General features: G+C 51.9%; 1 protein-coding gene across 4 annotated transcripts in view; it reads left to right on the top strand.

Moving 5' to 3' along the window:
• The window catches only part of EML2 (EMAP like 2), a 41,120-nt gene extending 18,894 nt beyond the window's left edge, over positions 1–22,226 (top strand). For 3 of the 4 annotated variants that reach the window (XM_017502494.2, XM_037729245.1, XM_037729246.1), the window contains 13 exons: positions 1,679–1,774; positions 3,427–3,561; positions 5,266–5,365; positions 8,452–8,606; positions 8,764–8,889; positions 11,379–11,510; positions 13,596–13,663; positions 14,546–14,634; positions 14,841–14,938; positions 15,529–15,616; positions 17,014–17,109; positions 18,147–18,277; positions 21,839–22,226. In XM_017502494.2, the coding sequence (XP_017357983.2) occupies positions 1,679–1,774; positions 3,427–3,561; positions 5,266–5,365; positions 8,452–8,606; positions 8,764–8,889; positions 11,379–11,510; positions 13,596–13,663; positions 14,546–14,634; positions 14,841–14,938; positions 15,529–15,616; positions 17,014–17,109; positions 18,147–18,277; positions 21,839–21,964 (1,440 nt within the window). In that variant the 3' untranslated portion in view covers positions 21,965–22,226. The remainder of the gene's footprint in view (positions 1–1,678; positions 1,775–3,426; positions 3,562–5,265; positions 5,366–8,451; positions 8,607–8,763; positions 8,890–11,378; positions 11,511–13,595; positions 13,664–14,545; positions 14,635–14,840; positions 14,939–15,528; positions 15,617–17,013; positions 17,110–18,146; positions 18,278–21,838) is intronic. The other variant, XR_005196034.1, reaches the window with a different exon arrangement.
• The last annotated feature ends 232 nt before the right edge of the window (positions 22,227–22,458 follow it).

Genomic DNA, 22,458 nt, shown 5'->3' with positions numbered 1-22,458 from the left:
TGGTCTCGATCTCTTGACCTCGTGATCCACCCGCCTCGGCCTCCCAAAGTGCTGGGATTACAGGCTTGAGCCACCGCGCCCGGCCCAAAATATGATTTTTTTAAAAAAAGCCCACAATCACACACTTGGATGTTGTGCTGCTGTCAAATTGCTCTCCAAATTCCTAAAGGCTTACTCTTGCTTTCTGTACTTATCTCTGCATGGACATGCCAAAACCTGCCTGCAAATGGGCAAGGAGCAGCTGGGCCCTAGGCACTGGGTTTAAAATGCCTGAGAGGGCTGGCGTGGCTCGATGGCTCATGCCTGTAATCCCAGCACTTTGGGAGGCTGAGGTGTGTGGATCACAAGGTCAGGAGATCGAGAACATCCAGGGCAACATGGTGAAACCCGTCTCTACTGAAAATACAAAAATTAGCTGGGCGTGGTGGTGCAAGCCTGTAGTCCCAGCTACTTGGGAGTCTGAGGCAGGGAAATCGCTTGAACCCGGGAGGCAGAGGTTGCAGTGAGCCAAGATCCCGCCACTGTACTCCAGCCTGGGCAATAGAGTAAGACTCAGTCTCAGAAACAAGCAAACAAACAAAAACCCAACACGATACCAACTTTCTTAATTGCAGAATTTCAGGTAACGTCAGACATTCTATATGTAAATTCAAATGAGATGATAGCAGGAATTCCTGGCTGTGAAGAAACAATAGCTGAGGGCAAATGAGATGAGTTTCTTAGGGATGAGTCATTTCAAGACCTGGTATAAAAACCATTTCAGATGTCTTTATAGCTCCTAATGGAGGGTGTGTTTTAATGTATTTCCTGGGACATGATCAGGGCATTTGAGTCTTTTTTTTTTTTTTTTGAGACGGAGTTTCGCTCTTGTTATCCAGGCTGGAGTGCAATGGTGCGATCTCGGCTCACTGCAACTTCCTCCTCCTGGGTTCAAGCAATTCTCCTGCCTCAGCCTCCCAAGTAGCTGGGATTACAGGCGTATGCCACCATGCCCAGCTAATTTTGGTATTTTTAGTAGAGACAGGGTTTCACAGTGTCAGCCAGGATAGTCTTGATCTCCTGACCTCGTGATCCACCCACCTTGGCCTCCCAAAGTGCTGGGATTTTAGGCATGAGCCACTGTGCCCCACCTTTTTTAAAAAAAATATTTGGCCGGGCGCGGTGGCTCAAGCCTGTAATCCCAGCACTTTGGGAGGCCGAGGCGGGTGGATCACGAGGTCAAGAGATCGAGACCATCCTGGTCAACATGGTGAAACCCCGTCTCTACTAAAACTACGAAAAATTAGCTGGGCATGGTGGCGCGTGCCTGTAGTCCCAGCTACTCAGGAGGCTGAGGCAGGAGAATTGCTTGAACCCAGGAGGCAGAGGTTGCGGTGAGCTGAGATGGCGCCATTGCACTCCAGCCTGGGTAACAAGAGCGAAACTCCGTCTCAAAAAAAAAAAAAAAAAAATTTAATTACAAAAAAATTTTTAAGAGATAGGGTGTCCCTAAATTGCTCAGGCTGGCCTCAAACTGCTGGGCTCAAGCAATCCTCCCACCTAGGCCTCCCAAAGTGCTATGATTACAGGCATGAGCCACTGTGCCCGGCCGGAAAGCCTCACAACAGGCCTTGTGGGCATGGGGGGAGGATGGGCCCTGACTCCCCTTGCCTCTGTCCCCCTCCTCTCTCCTCTGTAGAATGGGGGCAACCTGCTGTGTGCCGTGGACGAATCCAATGATCACATGCTGTCTGTGTGGGACTGGGCCAAGGAGATCAAGGTGGTGGATGTCAAGGTGAGGTGACTTTTCTCATCTCCTCCCCCTGGGGTTCTACTGTGAGACTTGCCCAAGCTCCGTGGTTAGGAGTCTGCAACCAGACCCGTGTTTAAACCCTGGCTTTACTACTTGCTGGCTGTGTAACTTTGAGCAAGTGGCTTGCCCTCTCAGAGCCTTGGCGGCCTCATCTGTAATATGGAGCTAATAGGCTGGGCAAGGTGGCTCGCACCTGTAATCCTAGCACTTTGGGAGGCCAACATGAGAGGATTGCTTGCTCGAGCTCGGAAGTTTGAGATCAGCAGCCTGGGCAACATAATGAGATCTATCTCTACTTTAAAAAAAAAATTGGCTGGGTGTGGTGTGCACCTGTAGTCCCAACTACTTGGGAGGCTGAGGTAGGAGGATCAATTGAGCCTGGTCGGTTGAGGCTGCAGTGAGCCATGATTACACCATTGCACTCCAGCCTGGGCAACAGAGTGAGACCCTGTCTAAAAAAAAACCACTAAATAGATAAAATAAATCGGGGATAATGCTAGCATCTTCCTCGTAGGGCCTTGGTGAGGAGGTGGGGGGATGGGTTGGATGGACCAGGCGCAACAGATGGCTGGGTTTGAGGTGGCTGCTGACTCTGCATTCCTTCGGTGTCTCAATGTGCCTCTCTGGGAGGTGGCCTATCCTCTGGATGAGGCATGGTGAGGGGAAGAGATGCTTGCCTAAGGTTGCACACCTGTCCTGAGCTTGGGGCAGGAAACCTGGTGTTTTTTTCTTTTTGAGATGGAGTTTCACTCTTATTACCTAGGCTGGAGTACAGTGACACGATCTTGGCTCACTGTAACCTCCACCTCCCAGGTTCAAGCAATTCTCCTGCCTCAGCCTCCTGAGTAGCTGGGACTACAGGTGCACGCCCCCATGCCTGGCTAATTTTTGTATTTTTAGTAGAGATAGGGTTTCACCGTGTTGGCCAGGCTGGTTTCGAACTCTTGACCTCAGGTGATCCACCTGCCTTGGCCTCCCAAAGTGCTGGGATTACAGGCATGAGCCACTCTTCCTGGCGGTAACCTGGGTTTTGGATTAAGGCTCAGTGTTTAGGGAAAGAGAAATGGTGGAGAAGCTGGGCTCTGGAATTAGGTCTAGGTGAACTGGGTTCCAGACGCAACTCTTGCCTAGCTATGTGGCCTTAAGTAAATGGTTTACCCTCTCTGAGCCTCAGTTTTTAACCTCACAATGTGCTGTGAGGATTAAAAGAACTAATGGTTACGTACCGCGCCGTGGTTCACACCTGTAATCCCAGCACTTTGGGAGGTTGAGGTGAGCAGATCATGAGGTCAGGAATTTAAGACCAGCCTGGCCAACATGGTGAAACCCCGTCTCTACTAAAGATACAGAAAATTAGCCAGGCGTGGTGGCATGCACCTGTAGTGCCAGCTACGCCAGAGGCTGAGGCAGGAGAATCACTTGAACCCGGGAGGCAGAGGTTGCAGTGAGCCAGGATCCTACCACTGCACTCCAGCCTGGGCAACCGAGCAAGACTCCATCTCGGAAAACAAAAAGGAAAAGTTCAGGTGTGCAGTGCACAACTCAAACAGCCATATAGGGCAGCCTGTGTGGGGGGGTATAGTAGCCTTGGGGATTTTGAGGTCCTCATTCAGAATCTTCCCCACCCCCCAAAGTGCTCCAACGAGGCTGTATTGGTAGCCACCTTCCATCCCACGGACCCCACTGTGCTTATCACCTGCGGGAAATCTCACATCTACTTCTGGACCTTGGAAGGGGGCAGCTTGAGCAAGAGGCAGGGCCTCTTTGAGGTGAGTACCGGGGGCTTAGGGGACAGGCTGGCCCTGTGAGAGGTAGTCAGGGACGGGCAGGGAGGTAGCAAGATCCCCCAGAGGATGGCAGGGGCTTGGGATTACGGGGACGCTGAGATGTTGCCTGCCAGGGCCTCAGTTTCTTTCTCCATGCCATGGAGATGATCCACCTTAACCCTGGAGTTATGAGGGAGGCCGGGCACTGCGAGGTGGGAGGATCACTTGAGATCACAGCTGCAGCGAGCTGTGATTGAATGATCACTCCAGCCTGGGTGATAGAGCGAGACCCTGTTTCAGGGAAAAAAAAAAGTTGTTAGAATTCATAGGGATGAAGAATATAGCAGCCCCAGCAGACAGTAAGTGCTCCATAAGTGGATACTGTGGCAAGGTGGCTTCCGCCTGTAATCCCAGCATATTGGGAGGCTGAGGTGGGAGGATCACCTGAGCCCAGGAGTTCAAGACCAGCCTGGGCAACACGGTGAGACCTCATATCTACAAAAAATACAAAAATTAGCTGGGCATGGTGGTATACACGCACCTGTAATCCCAGCTATCTGGGAGGCTGAGAAGGAAGGATCAATTGATCCCAGGAGGTTGATGCTGCAATGAGCCATGATGGTCACTGCACTCCAGCCTGGGTGACAGAGTGAGACCCTGTCTGCCCCCCCAAAAAAAAATGCTGGTTCTCTGATAAGAATATTGCAGTTGTCAATGTTACAGATAATCAGAAAACTCAGAGGCTGCCTGGCTGAGAGAGCCACAAGCTGAGACAGGCGAACTGAGTGGGAAGCAGAGGGCAGAAAGACCCAGGGTCTCCTCCCATAGGGTTCATTGCCTTTGGTGGAGATGGGAGTTCCACTCCAAGAGGGAAGCTCAGAGAACGCTGGGCATGGAGGGAGGTGAAACAGATACTGAGGAGGTGGAGTGAGGCAGGGAAGGGGACGCAGAGAGAGGCTGAAGATGAGGAGGGAGAAGGAGCGACACAACAAATCAGGGGCCAGCTGGAGGGGAGAATTCAGGGGGACCAGGCCGAGCGTGGTGGCTCACGCCTGCAATCACAGCACTTTGGGAGGCCGAGGCGGGCAGGTCCCTTGAGATCAGGAGGTCAGACCAGCCTGACCAACATGGCAAAATCCCGTCTCTACTAAAAATACAAAATTAGGCTGGCTGCAGTGGCTCATGCCTGTAATCCCAGCACTTTGGGAGGCCGAGGCAGGCGGATCACGAGGTCAGGAGATCGAGACCATCCTGGCCAACATGGTGAAACCCTGACTCTACTAAAAAAATACAAAATTTAGCTGGGCGTGGTGGTGGGCGCCTGTAATCCCAGCTACTGGGGAAGCTGAGGCGGGAGAATCGCTTGAACCTGGGAGGCAGAGGGTGCAGTGAGCCGAGATCGTGCCACTACACTCCAGCCTGGATGACAGGTGAGACTGTGTCTCAAAAAAAGAGTCGGGGGAGCAGAGAGAGGGCAGGAAGTGGGCCCAGGGGTAGGAATGCAAGACAGTTGTGGTCAGAACCTCTAGGCCACCTGAGCACTGCAGACTGGATGGAGGCAGGTTGGGGAAGGGAGCACTCCACACAGGGCCTTACATCCAAATGCATAGAGGGGATTCCTTGGCACAGACCTGGGTGACAGATGACCTCTGGGAGGCCACCTGCTTCAGTGACGCTCTGACGCCTTCCTTTCCTCCCCCACCTTAGAAACATGAGAAACCGAAGTATGTGCTGTGTGTGACCTTTTTGGAAGGTGGCGACGTGGTCACAGGGGACTCTGGAGGAAACCTCTATGTTTGGGGCAAAGGTCAGTGTTATCCCATCTGTTTGGTCCCCAATCCAGTCTTCCCAAACACTCCTGGCTCTGCCTCCCTTCGTGGAATGCTGCTTGTGTGGAATGAATGTAAACAGATGAAATCCTTACCTGTCCAATTCCAGCACCTTCTCAAAGCTCAGCTCAAATACCCCATCTCCATGAAATCTTTACTGACCCCCCCGGCCCTGCCCTCTGGAAATCCCATGTTAGGGATCGAGTCCAGATTATAAATCAATGAGTTAGCTCAGTTGTGGTTAGCTGGTGAATGGATGGACGGGTGGATGGAAGGAAGGACAGATGGGTAGAATGGATACGTGGACAGATGCTCTGTCCCAGCGTGTGGATCAATGAATGAGTGAATGAAGGAATGAATGAAGGTGTCATCCCAGGAAACGGATGGAAGAATAAGTAAGTGAATGTGTCATCCTCCTTAAAGGGAGAGTGACTGGGTAAAGAACAAATGCGTGTTTGTCACCACTAATGGCCAGCTATGTTACTGAATAGATTTTGTCTCAGGCAGTGATCTATACAGCAGTGAATGAATGAATGTTTCAGCCAATGGATTAATGTGTTATGAAAAACAGATTGTTCCAAGAAGTTGATCAATGATTGAATGAATCAATGACTTGATTTTGGCTGGGCGCGGTGGCTCACGCTTGTAATCCCAGCACTTTGGGAGGCCAAGGCCAGCAGATCACAAGGTCAAGAGATTGAGAGCATCTTGGCCAACATGATGAAACCCCAACTCTACTAAAAATACAAAAATTAGCTGGGCATGGTGGCGCACGCCTGTACTCCCAGCTACTTGGGAGGCTGAGGCAGGAGAATCACTTGAATCCGGGAGGCTGAGGTTGCAGTGAGCCGAGGTGGCACTACTGCCCTCCAGCCTGGCGACAGAGCGAGACTCCATTGAAAAAAAAAAAAAAAAAGTAAATAAATGACTTGATTGTTTTAGCCAGTAGTTGAAGAAATGCTTGTTCCAACCAATGGATGAGTTTTTTAATAAATTAATGGGTAGTACTTAGGGAGGTCAAGGCAGGAAGGTTGCTTGAGCCCAGGAGTTCAGAGTTTCGCTCTTGTTACCCAGGCTGGAGTGCAATGGCGCGATCTCGGCTCACCGCAACCTCCGCCTCCCGGGTTCAGGCAATTCTCCTGCCTCAGCCTCCTGAATAGCTGGGATTACAGGCACGCGCCACCATGCCCAGCTAATTTTTTGTAGTTTTAGTAGAGACGGGGTTTCACCATGTTGACCAGGATGGTCTCGATCTCTTGACCTCGTGATCCACCCGCCTCGGCCTCCCACAGTGCTGGGATTACAGGCTTGAGCCACCGCGCCCGGCCTGAGCCCAGGAGTTCTAGACCAGCCTAGGCAACATAGTGAGACCCCATATCTACAAAAAATTTAAAAAATAGCAGGCCAGGCTGGGTGGCCCACCCTTGTAATCCCAGTACTTTGGGAGGCCAAGGCAGGAGGATCACCTGAGGTCAGGAGTTTGAGACCAGCCTGGCCAAGATAGCGAAACCCCATCTCTACTAAAAATACAAAATTAGCCAAGTGTGGTGGTGAGTCCCTGTAATCCCAGCTACTCAGGAGACTGAGGCATGAGGATTACTTGAACAGGGAGGTGGAGGTGCAATGAGCCAAGATAGTGCCACTGCACTCCAGCCTGAGCAACAGAGCAAGATTCTGTCTAAAATAAAATAAAATAAAATAAAAATAACCAGGGGGAACGGCATGCGCCTGTGATCCCAGCTACTTAGGAGACTGAGGTGGGAGGATTAATTGAGCCTAGGAAGTCAAGGCTGCAGTGAGCTGTGACCACGTACTGCACTCCAGCCTGGGTGACAGAATGGGACCCTGTCTCAGAAAAAAAGGAAAAACCAAAGGGCTGAGGAAGGAAGGGACCCAGCACACAGCTGAGCAGGGCAGAGTGAGGGCACTTGCCCCCAAGGCCCCTCCCTGCCCTTTACCCACAGCATATGGGTATGTTGGAGAGAGGCGTGAACCAGGTGTCACTCTGACTTTGGGTAAAGCCTTTTCAAACTCTCTGGGCCTCAGATAAGTGAATGAGAGGAGACAGGGATTATCTCTAAGCTTCAGTTCTGCTGGCCTTCGGGAGCCTGATTCCTGTGGGGTTACCCCAGGGCAGAGCTATGTAACGGGAGGGGAGTCGGGAGGGCGTAGGCTCAGGTCCCAGCGAGATAGTGTGCTCTCTATGCAGCCTTGGGAAAATCACGTCCCTTTGAGACACAGTTGACTCATCTGTAAAATGGGTATCATATCACTATCTCCTGACAGGGCTGTTCTGAGCTTTCCTTGAGATAGGACAGGTGAGAATAAGTTCTGAATAATTGGTGGCAGTGTGTCTTTCCCAGAGTAAACTCCTTGGGGCAGGGACTGAATCTGATTCCTTTCCACATCACCAGGCCCACCACCGGGCCATCCTGCAGGGCCTCAAGGTATTGGATGGGTGGGTGGATGGAAAGATGTACATGTCTGGTGTAAACAGTGCCCGGCTTGGGCCAGGGGCAGTGGCTCACACCTATAATCCCAGGACTTTGGGGGCCCAGGTGGGAGGATCACTTGAGGGCAGGATTTTGAGACTAGCCTGGCCAACATGGTGAAACCCCGTCTCTACTAAAATTACAAAAATTAAGGCCAGGGGTGGTGGCTCACACCTGTAATCCCAGCACTTTGGGAGGCTGAGTTAGGTGGATCGCTTGCAGTCAGGGGTTCGAGACCAGCCTGGCCAACATGGTGAAACCCCATCTCTACTAGAAACATAAAAAATTAGCTGTCATGGTAGCCGGTGCTTGTAATCCCAGCTACTCAGGAGGCTGAGGCAGGAGAATCACTTGAACCCAGGAGGCAGAGGTTGAAGTAAGCCGAGATAGCACCACTGCACTCTAGCCTCGGTGACAGAGAGAGATTCAGTCTCAAAAAAAAAAAGAAGGTGAAAAGTTGGCTGTGAATGGATGGACGTAGGCTTGAGATAGGCTTGAGAGTTCAAGATGCTTTCTGGGGTCAGCACAGGGGTGGCTTCTCCATGCTGACCCTGCTCCTGGCCACCCCGCAGGCGGGAACCGTATCACACAGGCGGTGCTGGGCGCCCACGATGGCGGCGTGTTTGGGCTCTGCGCCCTGCGGGACGGGACGCTGGTGTCTGGAGGGGGCCGAGATCGGCGAGTGGTCCTCTGGGGTTCTGACTACAGCAAGCTGCAGGAAGTGGAGGTGAGGAGGGGCAGTGGGCTCAGATGGGGATGGAGAGGTCCTCCCACCCCCCAGCCCCCTAGGGCTCCCAGCACTAGACCCTCCTCCCCCCAGCATGTCACCGCATGCCCACCCCCGTGCGCATCCTTCTTATCTCCCCTCTTATCTGCCGACCCAGGTCCCCGAGGACTTTGGCCCGGTGCGCACCGTGGCAGAGGGCCACGGAGACACACTGTACGTGGGGACCACCCGCAATTCCATCCTGCAGGGCTCCATCCACACGGGCTTCTCGCTGCTGGTCCAGGTGCGCCTCTCCCCTGGAGCCTCCCCTCTTCCTAGCTCTTTCCCTTGTCTCTCCTGCATCATCCACTCCTCCCCACTCCCAGTTCTCACCTCCCTGCTCTGTCCCTTCTCTGACCTGGCCCTGACGCAGGACCCCTTCCCATGATCTAGCAACCAAGAGTTTAACTGCGGGCGCAGCAAAGGGACCCTGGGCCCCTCTCCAACTGTGCTGCCTCAGGCCACGGTGACTGGGGGTGGCATCCTTCAGGCTGGTGAGTGTCCCTACAGGTTGTCCCATGGCTGCAGACGCCCTGGTCACACACCTCTCCAGTCTCCAGCTCCACGGATTTGGGAAGGCCCTGCTGGATTCTGCCTGCATTTCTTCTCGCAGCTCAAATGCCTGCTTCTCCCTCCCGGGCCTCCTGCCTCCCTTCCTTATCCTTGGCCCAGTTAAAGAACTCACCTACCGGGAAGCACTATATTTATAAATTTATCTTTATCTTTTTTTTTGAGACGGAGTTTCGCTCTTGTTACCCAGGCTGGAGTGCAATGGCGCGATCTCGGCTCACCGCAACCTCCGCCTCCTGGGTTCAGGCAATTCTCCTGCCTCAACCTCCTGAGTAGCTGGGATTACAGGCACGCGCCACCATGTCCAGCTAATGTTTTGTATTTTTAGTAGAGACGGAGTTTCACCATGTTGACCAGGATGGTCTCGATCTCTTGACCTCGTGATCCACCCGCCTCGGCCTTCCAAAGTGCTGGGATTACAGGCGTGAGCCACCGCGCCCGGCCCCTTTATCTTTTTTTTTGAGACAGAGTCTTGTTCTGCCACCCAGGCTGGAGCACAGTGGCGCAATCTCAGCTCACTGCAACCTCCACCTCTCAGCTTCAAGTGATTCTCCTGCCTCAGCCTCCCCAGTAGCTGAACCTACAGGTGTGCACCACCATGCCCAGCTAACTTTTGTATTTTTGGTAGAAATGGGTTTCACCATGTTGGACAGGTTGGTCTTGAGCTTCCTGACCTCAAGTGATCCACCCGCCTCGGCCTCACAAAGTGCTGAGATTACAGACATGAGCGTGCCCAAACTTTCTTTTCTTTTTCTTTCTTTTTTTTTTTAAATTTTTGAGACAGAGTTTTCTCCGTCGCCGGGGCTGGAATGCAGTGGCTCAATCTCAGCTCACTGCAACGTCTGCCTCCTGGGTTCAAGTGATTCTCCTGACCTCAGGTGATCCACCCACCTCAGTCTCCCAAAATGCTGGGGTTATAGGTGTGAGCCACTGCACCCAGTCCATAGTATTATGCTGGTTATTATAGTTATTAATTATAATATTAATATTACTTTGGCAGGCCAAGGCAGGCAGATCACTTGATATCAGGAGTTTGAGACCAGCCTGGGCGACTTGGCGAAATCCCATCTATACTAAAAATACAAAACATTAGCTGGGCATGGTGATGTGTGCCTGTAATCCCAGTTACTCAAGAAGCCGAGGCAGGAGAATTGCTTGAACCTGGGAGGCAGAGGCTACAGTGAGCTGAGATCCCACCACTGCACTCCAGCCTGGGTGACAGAGTGAAGCTTCGTCTCAAAAAAAATTGTTATAAATAATAATAGATATTTCCATTTTGTGACCACCTTCTCTGAATTATCCTTATGTTTAGCGTTTATTTATTTATTTTTGAGGCAGGGTCTCACTCTGTCACCCAGCCTGGAGCACAGTGGTGCCATCTCAGCTCACTGCATCCTCCATCTCCTGGGCTCAAGGGATCCTCCGGCCTCAGCCTCTCGAGTAGCTGGGACTACAGGTGTGCACCACCACACCTAGCAAATTTTTCTATTTTTTGTAGAGACAGGATTTTGCCATGTTACCCAGGCTGGTCTCGAACTCCTGAGCTCAAACAATCTTCCCTCCTCAGCCTCCCAAAGTGCTGGGATTACGGGCATGAGCCACCATGCCCGGCCAGCATTTGAGTGAGCACAAGAATGCAATGAGGCACACATACCAATTGGCCTCATTTTACAGACTTTCAAACTGAGGCTCCAAGGAGATGTCACCTCCCTAGGTGACTGCCCTCGCTCAGTAATAGAGAGCCAAGGGTCAGAGCCATGAGGTTTAGTGCCCTCCATGAGGTCCCTGAGACTTCTGGGCTCTAGAATGGCCTTCCCAGATCCTTGGAGCTGGAGGCCTGGGAGGTGTGTGGCCAGGGTGCGGCCTGTCTGCCCCCTGAGGTTCAAGCTCTGAGCCACCAAGCCCTCCTGCCTCCCATTGTGCAAAGAGGAAAGCAGAGGTCCCTGCAGAAGGGGCAGGATTTGCCTTGAGTCACACACCAGGGCATGGGTCCAGATGCCCAGGCAAGGTCCCTGTCTGAGACATTGGAAAAGGTGTTCCCTGGGTCCTGCTGGTGCAGGGTGCATTGCTGGGGCTCATCCAGGACTTCCTGTCTGACATTAGGGTTGGGTGGGAAAAGGCCAGAGTTGCAGTCTCCATCCTGCCATCCTCCCTTTCCACCAGGGCCATGTGGAAGAGCTGTGGGGTCTCGCCGCACACCCCAGCCGGGCCCAGTTTGTGACCTGTGGGCAGGATAAGCTGGTGCATCTGTGGAGCTCAGAGACCCACCAGCCTCTGTGGAGCAGGATCATCGAGGTAAGGGGCCCGGGGACTGGAATCGCACCATTCTAACAAAACTACGCTTCTCCACGTATCAGGGCTCAGCACAGCAGACTGACACCTAACAAGGTCTTTTTGTGTTTTTTGTTTTTTTGTTTGTTTGTTTTGAGACAGAGTCTTGCTCTGTTGCCCAGGCTGGAGTGAAATGGAGTGATCTCAGCTCACTGAAACCTCCGTCTCCCAAGTTCAAGCAATTCTCCTGCCTTAGCCTCCTGAGTAGCTAGGATTACAGGCATGCACCACCACACCCAGCTAATTTTTGTATCTTTAGTAGAGACGGGGTTTCACCATATTGGCCAGGCTGGTCTCGAACATCTGACCTTGTGATCCCTCCACCGTGGCCTCCCAAAGTGCTGGGATTACAGGCGTGAGCCACCATGCCCAGCCAAACAAGGTCTTTTTAAGCAAGGTAGGGATTTGGTCCAGGGAACTGGGTGCTTAGAAGCCTCTCAGAAGGTTTGGGGGTGTGGGTTCTTGACAGGAAGGGAGCCCAGGACAATACAGAACCAACCCATCAGGGGAGCTGCTGTGAGGAGCAGGGAGTCAGGAGGCACTGAGTTCAAGGAAGCTTCGATCGCTGCAAGTCAAGTGTAGAGCTACACGGTCCCATAGGGTAACCACCAGCCACGTACGGCTATTCACACTTCATTAATTAAAATGTAAAAAGAGGCCCGGGATGGTGGCTCACGCCTGTAATCCCTGGACTTTGGGAGGCCAAGGTGGGTGGATCACGAGGTCAGGAGATCAAGACCATCCTGGCCAACATGGTGAAACCCCGTCTCTACTAGAATACAAAAAATTAGCTGGGTGTGGTGGCACACGCCTATAATCCCAGCTACTCAGGAGGCTGAGGCAGGAGAATCGCTTGAACCCGGGGAGGCAGAGGTTGCAGTAAGCAGAGATCGTGCCACTGCACTCCAGCCTGGCCACAGAGCAAGACTCAGTCTCCAAAAAAAAAAAAAAAAAAAATTGAAGGCCGGACGCAATGGCTCACGCCTGTAATCCTAGCACTTTGGGAGGCCAAAGTGGATGGATCACCTGAGGTCAAGAGTTTCAGACCAGCCTGGCCCTCATGGTGAAATCCCATCTTTTAAAAAATAAAAAATTGTAAACAATAAAAATTGCAAATAATAAAAATTGCAGCTGGGTGTGGTGGCTCATACCTGTAATCCCAGCACTTTGAGAGGCTGAAGCAGGTGGATTCCGTGAGTCCAGGAGTTTGAGACCAGCCTGGGCCACATGGTCAAACCCTATCTCTACAAAAAATTGGGGGGGGAAGGTGGGCATGGTGGCATGTTCCTACAGTCCCAGCTTCTCCGGAGGCTGAAGTGGGAGGATCATCTGAGCCCAGGAGGTGGAAGTTGCAGTGAGCTGAGATTGCACCACTACACTCCAGCCTGGGCAACAGAGTCAGACTCTGTCTCAAAAAAAGAAAAATAAGAGGCTGGGCGCAGCGGCTCACACCTGCAATCCCACCACTTTCAAAGGCTGAGGTGGGCAGATCACCTGAGGTCAGGAGTTGGAGACCAGCCTGGTCAACCTGGTGAAACCCCGTCTCTACTAAAAATACAAAAATTAGCTGGGCATGGTGGCAGTCACCTGTAGTCTGTGCCAGGAGAAGCACTTGAACTCGGGAGGCGGAGGTTGCAGTGAGCTGAGACCGTGCCATTGCACTCCAGCCTGGGCGACAGAGTGAAACTCCATCTCAAAAAATAAATAAATAAAAAGAGTCTTAAAATTCTGGATGCCCTTTGTCCCACCATTCCCCCATCTAGCAAATTACCTTAAAAAGTCGTCTTAGATGAATAAAGCTGTGGGAATTTAGGAGTAAGGAAGGATCCCAGGACAGCAGTGACAGGAGGAATGTTTTCCGTTCAGGCTAACATGTTACAGGAATGTAAAGGGGAATGGCTGCCAGGTCTGGGGTGGTGGGGTCCCAAAGGGCAGCAGAGGGAGGGGAGAACCCTCATGTCAGGATTAGAGTTGGCCCTGAGGACGGAGAGTGGCCAGATGGACATAGGACCTCAGCTCTGAGCCCTGCCTCTTTTCTTCCTTTCTCAGGACCCTGCCCGCTCAGCCGGCTTCCATCCCAGCGGCTCTGTCCTGGCTGTGGGCACAGTAACTGGCAGGTAAAGCTGAGGAGGGCATTTGGGGAGGGCTTCTCTGCTCCCTGGGGAACTGGCCCTTTCTCCCTTGTTCTTGCTTTCGCAAATCCCACAATTTACTGAGCCAGGATCCCTCAACATTCCTCTGGCTCACTGTAGCCACTGCTTCCCAGGTTCAAGCGATTTTCTTGCCTCAGCCTCCCAAGTAGCTGGGATTACAGGTGCCTACCACTGTGCCCGGCTAATTTTTTTGATTTTTAGTAGTGACTCGGCCGGGCGTGGTGGGTCACGCCTGTAATCCAAGCACTTTGGAGGCCAAGGTGGGCGGATCACCTGAGGTTGGGAGTTCAAGACCAGCTCGACCAACATGGTGAAACCCCGTCTTTACAAAGAAAAGAAAAGAAAAGAAAAAAAGTAGTGACAGGGTTTCACCATGTTGGCCAGCCTTCCCCAAAGTGCTGGGATTACAGGCCTGAGCCACTGCACCTGGTCTTGTTTTATTTCATTTTTTTGAGACAGAGTCTTACTCTGTCGCCCAGGCTGGAGTGCAGTGGTGTGATTTCCGCTCACCGCAACCTCTGCCTCCAGGTTCAAGCAATTCTTGGGCATCAGCCTCCCCAGTAGCTGGGATTACAGGCACGCGCCACCACGCCCAGCTAATTTTTGTATTTTTAGTAGAGACGGGGTTTCGCCATGTTGGCCAGGCTGGTTTTGAACTCTTGACCTAAAGCGATTCACCCGCCTTGGCCTCCCAAAGTGCTGGCATTGATTATAGGCCTCAGCCACCGAGTCCAGCCGGGATCTCTTCTGGGGTCCCTCTGATCCCTCCCTCAGGCCCCACAGATTGCAGCCGCTCTCTGTCAGATCAGCTCACCCCTCCTCCCCCACCACACCCTCTCCTTCAAGATGGCTGCTGCTGGACACAGAGACCCATGACCTGGTGGCTATCCACACAGACGGCAATGAACAGATCTCAGTGGTCAGCTTCTCCCCAGGTAAGCAGCAGGCCTGGGACACCAGAGTGGCAGGGCCAGGGGACGGAGGCTCAGAGTTCTTGGCAGAGGGAGGGGTGGAGCCTGCACTGCTAGGCCTCGGAGGGATGCAGTGGGGATGGAGCTGGGGATTGTTGAGGGGGCTGAGTCTGGGCGAGGAGGGGGCGGAGCCTGGGTGCCTCCTCATAGCCCCCCTCCCCCTCCCCCAGACGGGGCGTACCTGGCCGTGGGCTCCCACGACAACTTGGTGTACGTGTACACGGTGGACCAGGGCGGCCGCAAGGTCAGCCGCCTGGGCAAGTGCTCGGTGAGTGGGCAGTGGCCCCCAGCCCGCGCCGCCACCCCGCCCAGGGGGTGCAGAATTAACCAATTTTCTACCTCAAGGGAGCGCAGCTTCAACACTCAACTGATTGTGCCCTGATCAGAGCAAGGAGTCTTGGCCCCGCCCACACATTCACCACCTCTTGTGTTCTAAGCCCGCCCCTTCGTGTAGCCCCGCCTCTCACGTTCCGAGACCGCCCCTTTGTGTAGCCCCGCCCCCACGTGCTAAGCTCACCATCTGTGTAGCCCCGCCCCTCACGTTCCGAGACCGCCCCTCTGTGTAGACCCGCCCCTCACATTCAAAGCCAGTTCTTCCGTGTCTAGCTCTGCCCACTTGTTCTAAACTCCATTGTGTTCTAAGTGCTTTTTGTCTAGCCCTGACCATCACAGTCTGGCCCCGCCCACAGTAGTCTGGCCCCGCCCCACACGCCAGAGGCCTATGTATCTTTCCTTTAGTCCCCTTGTGTTCTCACCCTATCTCTGTATTTGACCTTCCACTTTCCTGATTTAATCATGTCCCCCTCTCCTTGGCTCCGTCCTCTCCAGCTCTAACACCATCCCTTCCCTCCCCGGCAGGGCCATTCCAGTTTTATCACCCACCTGGATTGGGCCCAGGACAGCAGCTGCTTTGTCACCAACTCCGGGGACTATGAGATTCTGTACTGTGAGTTCTCCGGGACCCAGAGACGTTTCTTCCTCCGTCTTATTTGCACGTGTGATTTGCAGACTTCCCTGAGTTCTGGGAGGGGAGGCAGGGGCTTCAAGTCTCTCTCCGTTGGTGTTTAAGGCTATTTCCGATTTGGAATTCAGGGACCCCTGAGTTCTGATTTTCTCCCTGGTATACCCCACTTCTAGCCAATTCCTCCCCTTTCTGGCCAGATGGGTAGGATGCAGGTTTGTTTTTTTTTTTTATTTTTTTTATTTATTTTTTTATTTTTTTGAGACGGAGTTTCACTCATGTTACCCAGGCCTGGAGTGCAATGGCGCGATCTCGGCTCACCGCAACCTCCGCCTCCTGGGTTCAGGCAATTCTCCTGCCTCAGCCTCCTGAGTAGCTGGGATTACAGGCACGCACCACCATGCCCAGCTAATTATTTGTATTTTTAGTAGAGACGGGGTTTCACCATGTTGACCAGGATGGTCTCGATCTCTTGACCTAGTGATCCACCCGCCTCTGCCTCCCAAAGTGCTGGGATTACAGGCTTGAGCCACCGCGCCCGGCCTATTTTTTTAATTTTTATATTTTGAGACGGACTCTTACTCTGCCACCTAGGCTGGAGTGCAATGGCACAATTTCGGCTCACTGCAACCTCCACCTTCTAGGTTCAAATGATTCTCCTGCCTCAGCACCCCCACCCCCCAGTAGCTGGGATTACAGGAGCATGCCACCATGCCCAGCTACTTTTATTATTTATTTAGTGAGATGCAGTTTCACTTTTGTCCCCCAGGCTGGAGTGCAATGGGGTGATCTCAGCTCACTGCAGCCTCTGCCTCCCGGGTTCAAGCGATTCTCCTGCCTCAGCCTCCCAAGTAGCTGGGATTACAGGTGTCCACCACCATGCCCAGCTAATTTTTTTTTTTTGTATTTTTAGTAGACATGGGGTTTCGCCATGCTGGCCAGGCTGGTCTCAAACTCCTGGTCTCAGGTGATCCGCCCGCCTCGGCCTCCCAAAGTGCTGGGATTACAAGCATGAGCCACCATGCCCAGCCTAATTTTTATATATTTAGTAGAGACGGTATTTCACCATCTTGGCCAGGCTGGTCTCAAACCCCTGACCTCAAGTGATCCAGCTGGGCTCGGTGGCTCACACCGCCTGCTGTTATTACAGGTGTGAGCCATCCACAGCCAGCCAGATGCAGTTTTCAAAGCAGATGCTTCGCTTATGCTGTGGGCTGTGAGAACCCAGCATGTAGCCATCTCAGCCAGTTCTGAGAGGTGGAATGAGCCCTGGGACCTTAGCCGTCTTTGTCTTGGACCTCAGCGCCCGATGTCTAAGAAAGGGATGGGTTTACTCCGAAGTTCTTCCAACTCTGAATGTCTCCTTCCATTTTCTGCCCCAGGGGACCCGGCTGCCTGTAAGCAGATCACCAGTGCGGATGCTGTGAGGAACATGGAATGGGCCACAGCTACTTGTGTCCTGGGGTTTGGGGTGTTTGGTGAGTTCTGGAATGAGGAGAGACATCCTCACTGGTGGTTTCCAGAGTCTTACTGCTTACCTCCAGTGTGGGACGCTCGCTCCTTTACTGCATGTGGGCTGTATTTGTATAAGAGGAAAGGGTAGCGTGAGATGACTGTTTAGAGCTATAATAAAATGAAACCAAATAGGTGTGGTAACTGACCAGGAGATTCCCACACTGCTGGTGCCCTAGCTGCCCATTCATTCGGGCATGAATGCAGTGAATACATACTCCTTAAGCAGTTCTGTGGCCGCCATGGGCTTGGCAGTGACCATGACTGGGAGCCCTACTCTCCTGGGCTCATAGTCTAGTGGAGGAGGTAGACTTGTCCACGGACAGTGATGACACAGAGTGAGCAGGGCTGGGACAGAGAAACCCAGGTGGGGCCTAGTCTGGAAGGGAATCAGGGAAGGCTTCCTGGAGGAAGAGACATCTGAGCTAGGACCTGGAGGATAAGGAGTTACTCTCCAGGGCAGTGAAGAAGGAAAGCAGTCTCTAGGGAAAGGGAATAGCACATCCAAAAGCCCAGGCATGACACAGAACTTGGCATTCAGAGAAATGCAGGGAGGCGGGGTAGCCAAATCATTACAGAGGTTAACAGGAGCACTGAAGAGGGATGAGGCTGGAGCAGTGGATGGGGCCTGGTGAGGCTTAGAGTCGTGTGCTTTCTTCCGAGGTGACCAGGGAGCCATGGAAGGGTTCTGAGTTGAGCAGGGTCAGGCTCGGATTCACATTTTAAGAAGGTCATTCTGCTAGCTGGGTGTGGTGGTGCGTGCCTGTAATCCCAGCTACTTGGGAAGCTGAGGCAGGAGAATCACTTGAACCCCGGGAGGTGGAGGTTGCAAGTGAGCCAGGATGGCACCGCTGCACTCCAGCCTGGGTGACAGAGTGAGACTCAGTCTCAAAAAAAAAAAAAAAAAAGGTCATTCTGACTCGTATGGTCATATTGATACGGGCTAGGTCAGAACAAATGAGGATGGCTGACATCTAACCACTTCCCTCCATCATGCCCACAGGGATCTGGTGTGAAGGGGCGGATGGCACGGATATCAACGCGGTGGCCCGCTCCCACGATGGGAAGTTGCTGGCTTCAGCTGACGACTTTGGCAAAGTTCACCTGTTTAGCTACCCCTGTTGTCAGCCTCGAGTGAGTCCCTTAGGGAGATGGGGGGGACAGGGGTAGCAAGCAGGGGTGGGGACAAGATTCAGGCAGCTCTAGTCCAACCCCACCCCTTCTCTGAGCCTCAGTTTCCCCATCTGTACAAGGAGGACAGTGGTCTTGATCCCAAGGGCCTTTCTTTTTTTTTTTAGACAGAGTTTCACTCGTTACCCAGGCTGGAGTGCAATGGCGCGATCTCTGCTCACTGCAACCTCGGCCTCCTGGGTTCAAGCAATTCTCTTGCCTCAGCCTCCCGAGTAGGTGGGACTACAGGCACGCACTACCACGCCCAGCTAATTTTTGTATTTTTAGTAGAGATGGGTTTTCACCATGTTGACCAGGATGGTCTCAATCTCTTAACCTCGTGATCCACCCACCTCGCCCTCCCAAAGTGCTGGGATTACAGGCTTGAGCCACCGCGCCCGGCCCAAGGGCCTTTCTTAACCCAAAGGTGGATGAATTTCAGTGTGTCATGCTGGAGACATGGCTCTCTGAAGTTCTGAGCAACTGCAATTCTGAGCTCTTTGGTTATTTTATCCTTGTTAATGCCTCAGTAAATATTTATTGAGCACCTACTGTGTACCTGGGCACAGGAGATACAACCATATCTTACAAGTTTTTAAGGGAGGCTAAGGCCAGGCACAGTGGCTCACACGTAATTGCAACAGCTTGCAAGACTGAAGCCAGAGGATCACCTGAGGCCAGGAGTTCAAGACCAGCCTGGGCAACAAAATGAGACCCAGTCTCTACAAACAATACACAAAATTAGCCAAGCATGGTGGTGCACGCCTGTAGTCCCAGCTACAAGGGAGTCTGAGGCAGGAGCATTTCTTGAGCCCAGGGGCTTGAGGCTGCAGTGAGCCATGATTGCACCACTGTACTCTAGCCTGGGTGACAGAGCAAGACTTTGTCTCAAAACAAAGACAAAAACAAAAAAAAACTAGATGTTAATTTTACCTTTCTCAGGCCGGGCGTGGTGGCGCACGCCTGTAATCCAAGCACTTTGGAGGCCAAGGCGGGCGGATCACCAGAGGTTGGGAGTTCAAGACCAGCCTGACCAACATGGTGAAACCCAGTCTTTAAAAAAAAAAAAAAAAATTTTTACCTTTCTCTGGTTCCAACAGAAGAGGGGTTGTTTCAACATTTTCCTAGGAAATTTTCATACATAAAGCAGAAAGACTAGTACAGTGACCCCTCCTGTACTTATTACCCATCTTCAGCTATTACCAGGTTTGGCTTTTTTTTTTTCATTTCTTCTTTCTCCTTTCTCTTCTTTTACTCTTTATTGATTTATTGAGACAGAGTTTTGCTTTTGTTGCCCAGGATGGAGTTCAATGGCACAATGTCAGCTCACTGCAACCTCCGCCTCCCAGGTTCAAGTGATTCTCCTGCCTCAGCCTCCCTAGTAGCTGAGATTACAGGCATGCGCCACTACGCCCAGCAAATTTTGTATTTTTAGTAGAGACAGGGTTTCTCCGTGTTGGTCAGGCTGGTCTGGAACTCCCAGCCTCAGGTGATCCGCCCGCCTCTGCCTCCCAAAGTGCTGGGATTACAGGTTGAGCCACTGTGCCCGACCTATTTATTTGTTTTTGAGACAGAGTCTCACTGTTGCCCAGGCTGGAGTGCAGTGGTATGATCTCGGCTCACTGCAATCTCCACCTCCTGGGTTCAAGTGATTCTCCTGCCTCAGCCTCCCTAGTAGCTGGGATTACAGGCACGTGCCACCACACCCAGCTAATTTTTTATTTTTAGTAGAGACAGAGTTTCACCTTGTTGGCCAGGCTGGTCTTGAACTCCTGACCGCAGGTGATCTGTCCGCCTCAGCCTCTCAAAATTATGGGATTACAGGTGAGAGCCACGGCACCTGTCCTAGTGTGTAGTTTTAAGAAACCACATATGTGGCTACATGCAGTGGCTTATGCCTGTAATTGCAGCACTTTGGGAGGATGAGGCCATGGATCATCTGAGGCCAAGAAGGATCATCTTGAGACCAGCCTGACCCCATCTCTACTAAAAATACAAAAATTACCTGGGCATGGTGGCAGGTGCCTGTAATCCCAGCTTCTCAGGAGGCTGAGGCAGGAGAATCGCTTGAACCCAGGAGGCAGAGGTTGCCAATATCATGCCACTGCACTCCAGCCTGGGATACAGAGCAAAACTCTGTCTCAAAAGAAAAAAAAAGATCAGGCACAGTGGCTCATGCCTGTAATCCCAGTACTTTGGGAGGCCGAGGCAGGTGGATCATGAGGTCAAGAGTTCAAGACCAGCCTGGCCAAGATGGTGAAACCCCATTTCAACTAAAAATACAAAAATTAGCCAGGCGTGGTGGCAGGCGCCTATAATCCCAACTACTCAGGAGCCTGAGGCAGCAAATTGCCTGAACCCGGGAGGCGGAGTTGCAGCGAGCCGAGATCACACCACTGCACTCCAGCCTGGAGTCCTGCACAGAGCAAGACTCCATCTCAAAAATATAATAATAATAAAATAATAAGGATAATTTCTATATATCCACAAGCCCCTGACCACTCCTACTCATTAGCATTAATTTCTTACATGCCTCATCCCTAGGAAGGCAAAAACAAGACATCAATTCCTAAATATGATCTAATAACCAGTACATACTAACATTTCCTTGATGTTCCCCAGACTGGCCTTCTGCAGATAATTTGAACCAAGGTCCAAACGTTGCATTTGCTTATATCTCAAATCTCATCATGTAGACCAGCCTTCCCCGTGTGCACAGTGCTTTTTCTATTTACGCCATTAACTTGTTGAATAAACCAATTCAGGTACCCTGCTGGGTTTTGTGTTTGTTTTTTGTGTTTACAGTCTCCCTCTGTTGCCCAGGCTGTAGTGCAGTAGCGTGATCTTGGCTCACTGCAACCTCCACTGCTGGGGTTCAAGTGATTCTCATGCCTCAGCCTCCCAAGTAGCTGGGACTACAGGCACGGGCCACCACGCCCGGATAATTGTTTTTGTATTTTTAGTAGAGACAGGATTTCACCATGTTGGCCATTCCGGTCTTGAACTCCTGACCTCAGGTGATCTGCCTGCCTTGGCCTCCCAAAGGGCTGGGACGACAAGTGTGAACCACCACGCCCTACCTAAATTTGTATTTTTAGTAGAGATGGGGTTCTACCATGTTGGCCAGGCTAGTCTCAAACTCCTGACCTCAAGCCTCCCAAAGTGCTGGGATTACAGACGTGAGCCACCACGCCAGCTGTTCTGTTGATTCTCAAACAAAAGGCTTATTAGCCCTGGCAACATAGGGAGACCCCACTGCTATAAAAATAAAAGATTAGCCAGATGTGGTGGTGCATGTCTGTGATTCCCAGCTACTTGGGAGACTGAGGTGGGAGGATCCCTTGAGTCCAGGAGGTCGAGGCTGCATTGAAGCTGTGCTCATGCCTGACTTCACTCTCACCTAAGTGACAAAATAAATAAATAAATAAAAGAGGACGAGCAGGGAAGAACCAGGTCAAGACAAGAGGACCATGGGGTGGCATTGCCCCCACTGACCTTTCTTCACTTATTCTTTCTTTATAACAGGCCCTCAGCCACAAATACGGTGGACACAGCAGCCACGTGACGAATGTAGCCTTCTTGTGGGATGACAGCATGGCCCTGACCACGGGGGGCAAGGACACCAGTGTGCTACAGTGGCGGGTGGTCTGACGCGGTCAGGGCAGAGTCAGGTGTCAGGGCAGGAATTCTATTTTCGGGAGATGTCTATTGCCGAGTAGAGTAATATATACCCAGAGTATGTCTATAGCAGAGCGGGTTATGGGGGCGGGAGGGTAGACTGACAGACAGAAATCTCTATTTATCCGGGTGGGAAGAGGGGTCACGTCGATTAGGGGATCCACCAGTGTTTGGTTTGGGGTGTTTTTTAAGTTTTTTCTTTTATATCATCCATAAATAAAGACACATGCACTAAGGTGTGTCTGTGTATTTGTGTGGTGTGCGCCTAGACAGTCGTGTATGTGTATGGATGTGTGTGTGTATTAGTGTATTAGTCCATTTTCATGCTACTGATAAAGACATACCCAAGACTGGGCAATTGACGAAAAGAAGAGGTCTATTGGACTTACAGTTCCACGTGGCTGGAGAGGCCTCACCAGTATGGTGGAAGATGAGAGGCACATCTTTTTTTTTTTTTTTTTTTTTTG

The sequence above is a fragment of the Cebus imitator genome, unplaced genomic scaffold, assembly GCF_001604975.1.
Source record: "Cebus imitator isolate Cc_AM_T3 unplaced genomic scaffold, Cebus_imitator-1.0 Scaffold296, whole genome shotgun sequence".
Taxonomy (NCBI): domain Eukaryota; kingdom Metazoa; phylum Chordata; class Mammalia; order Primates; family Cebidae; genus Cebus; species Cebus imitator.
Note: the sequence above shows the minus strand (reverse complement) of the source record. Positions and strands in the feature narration are given on the sequence as shown.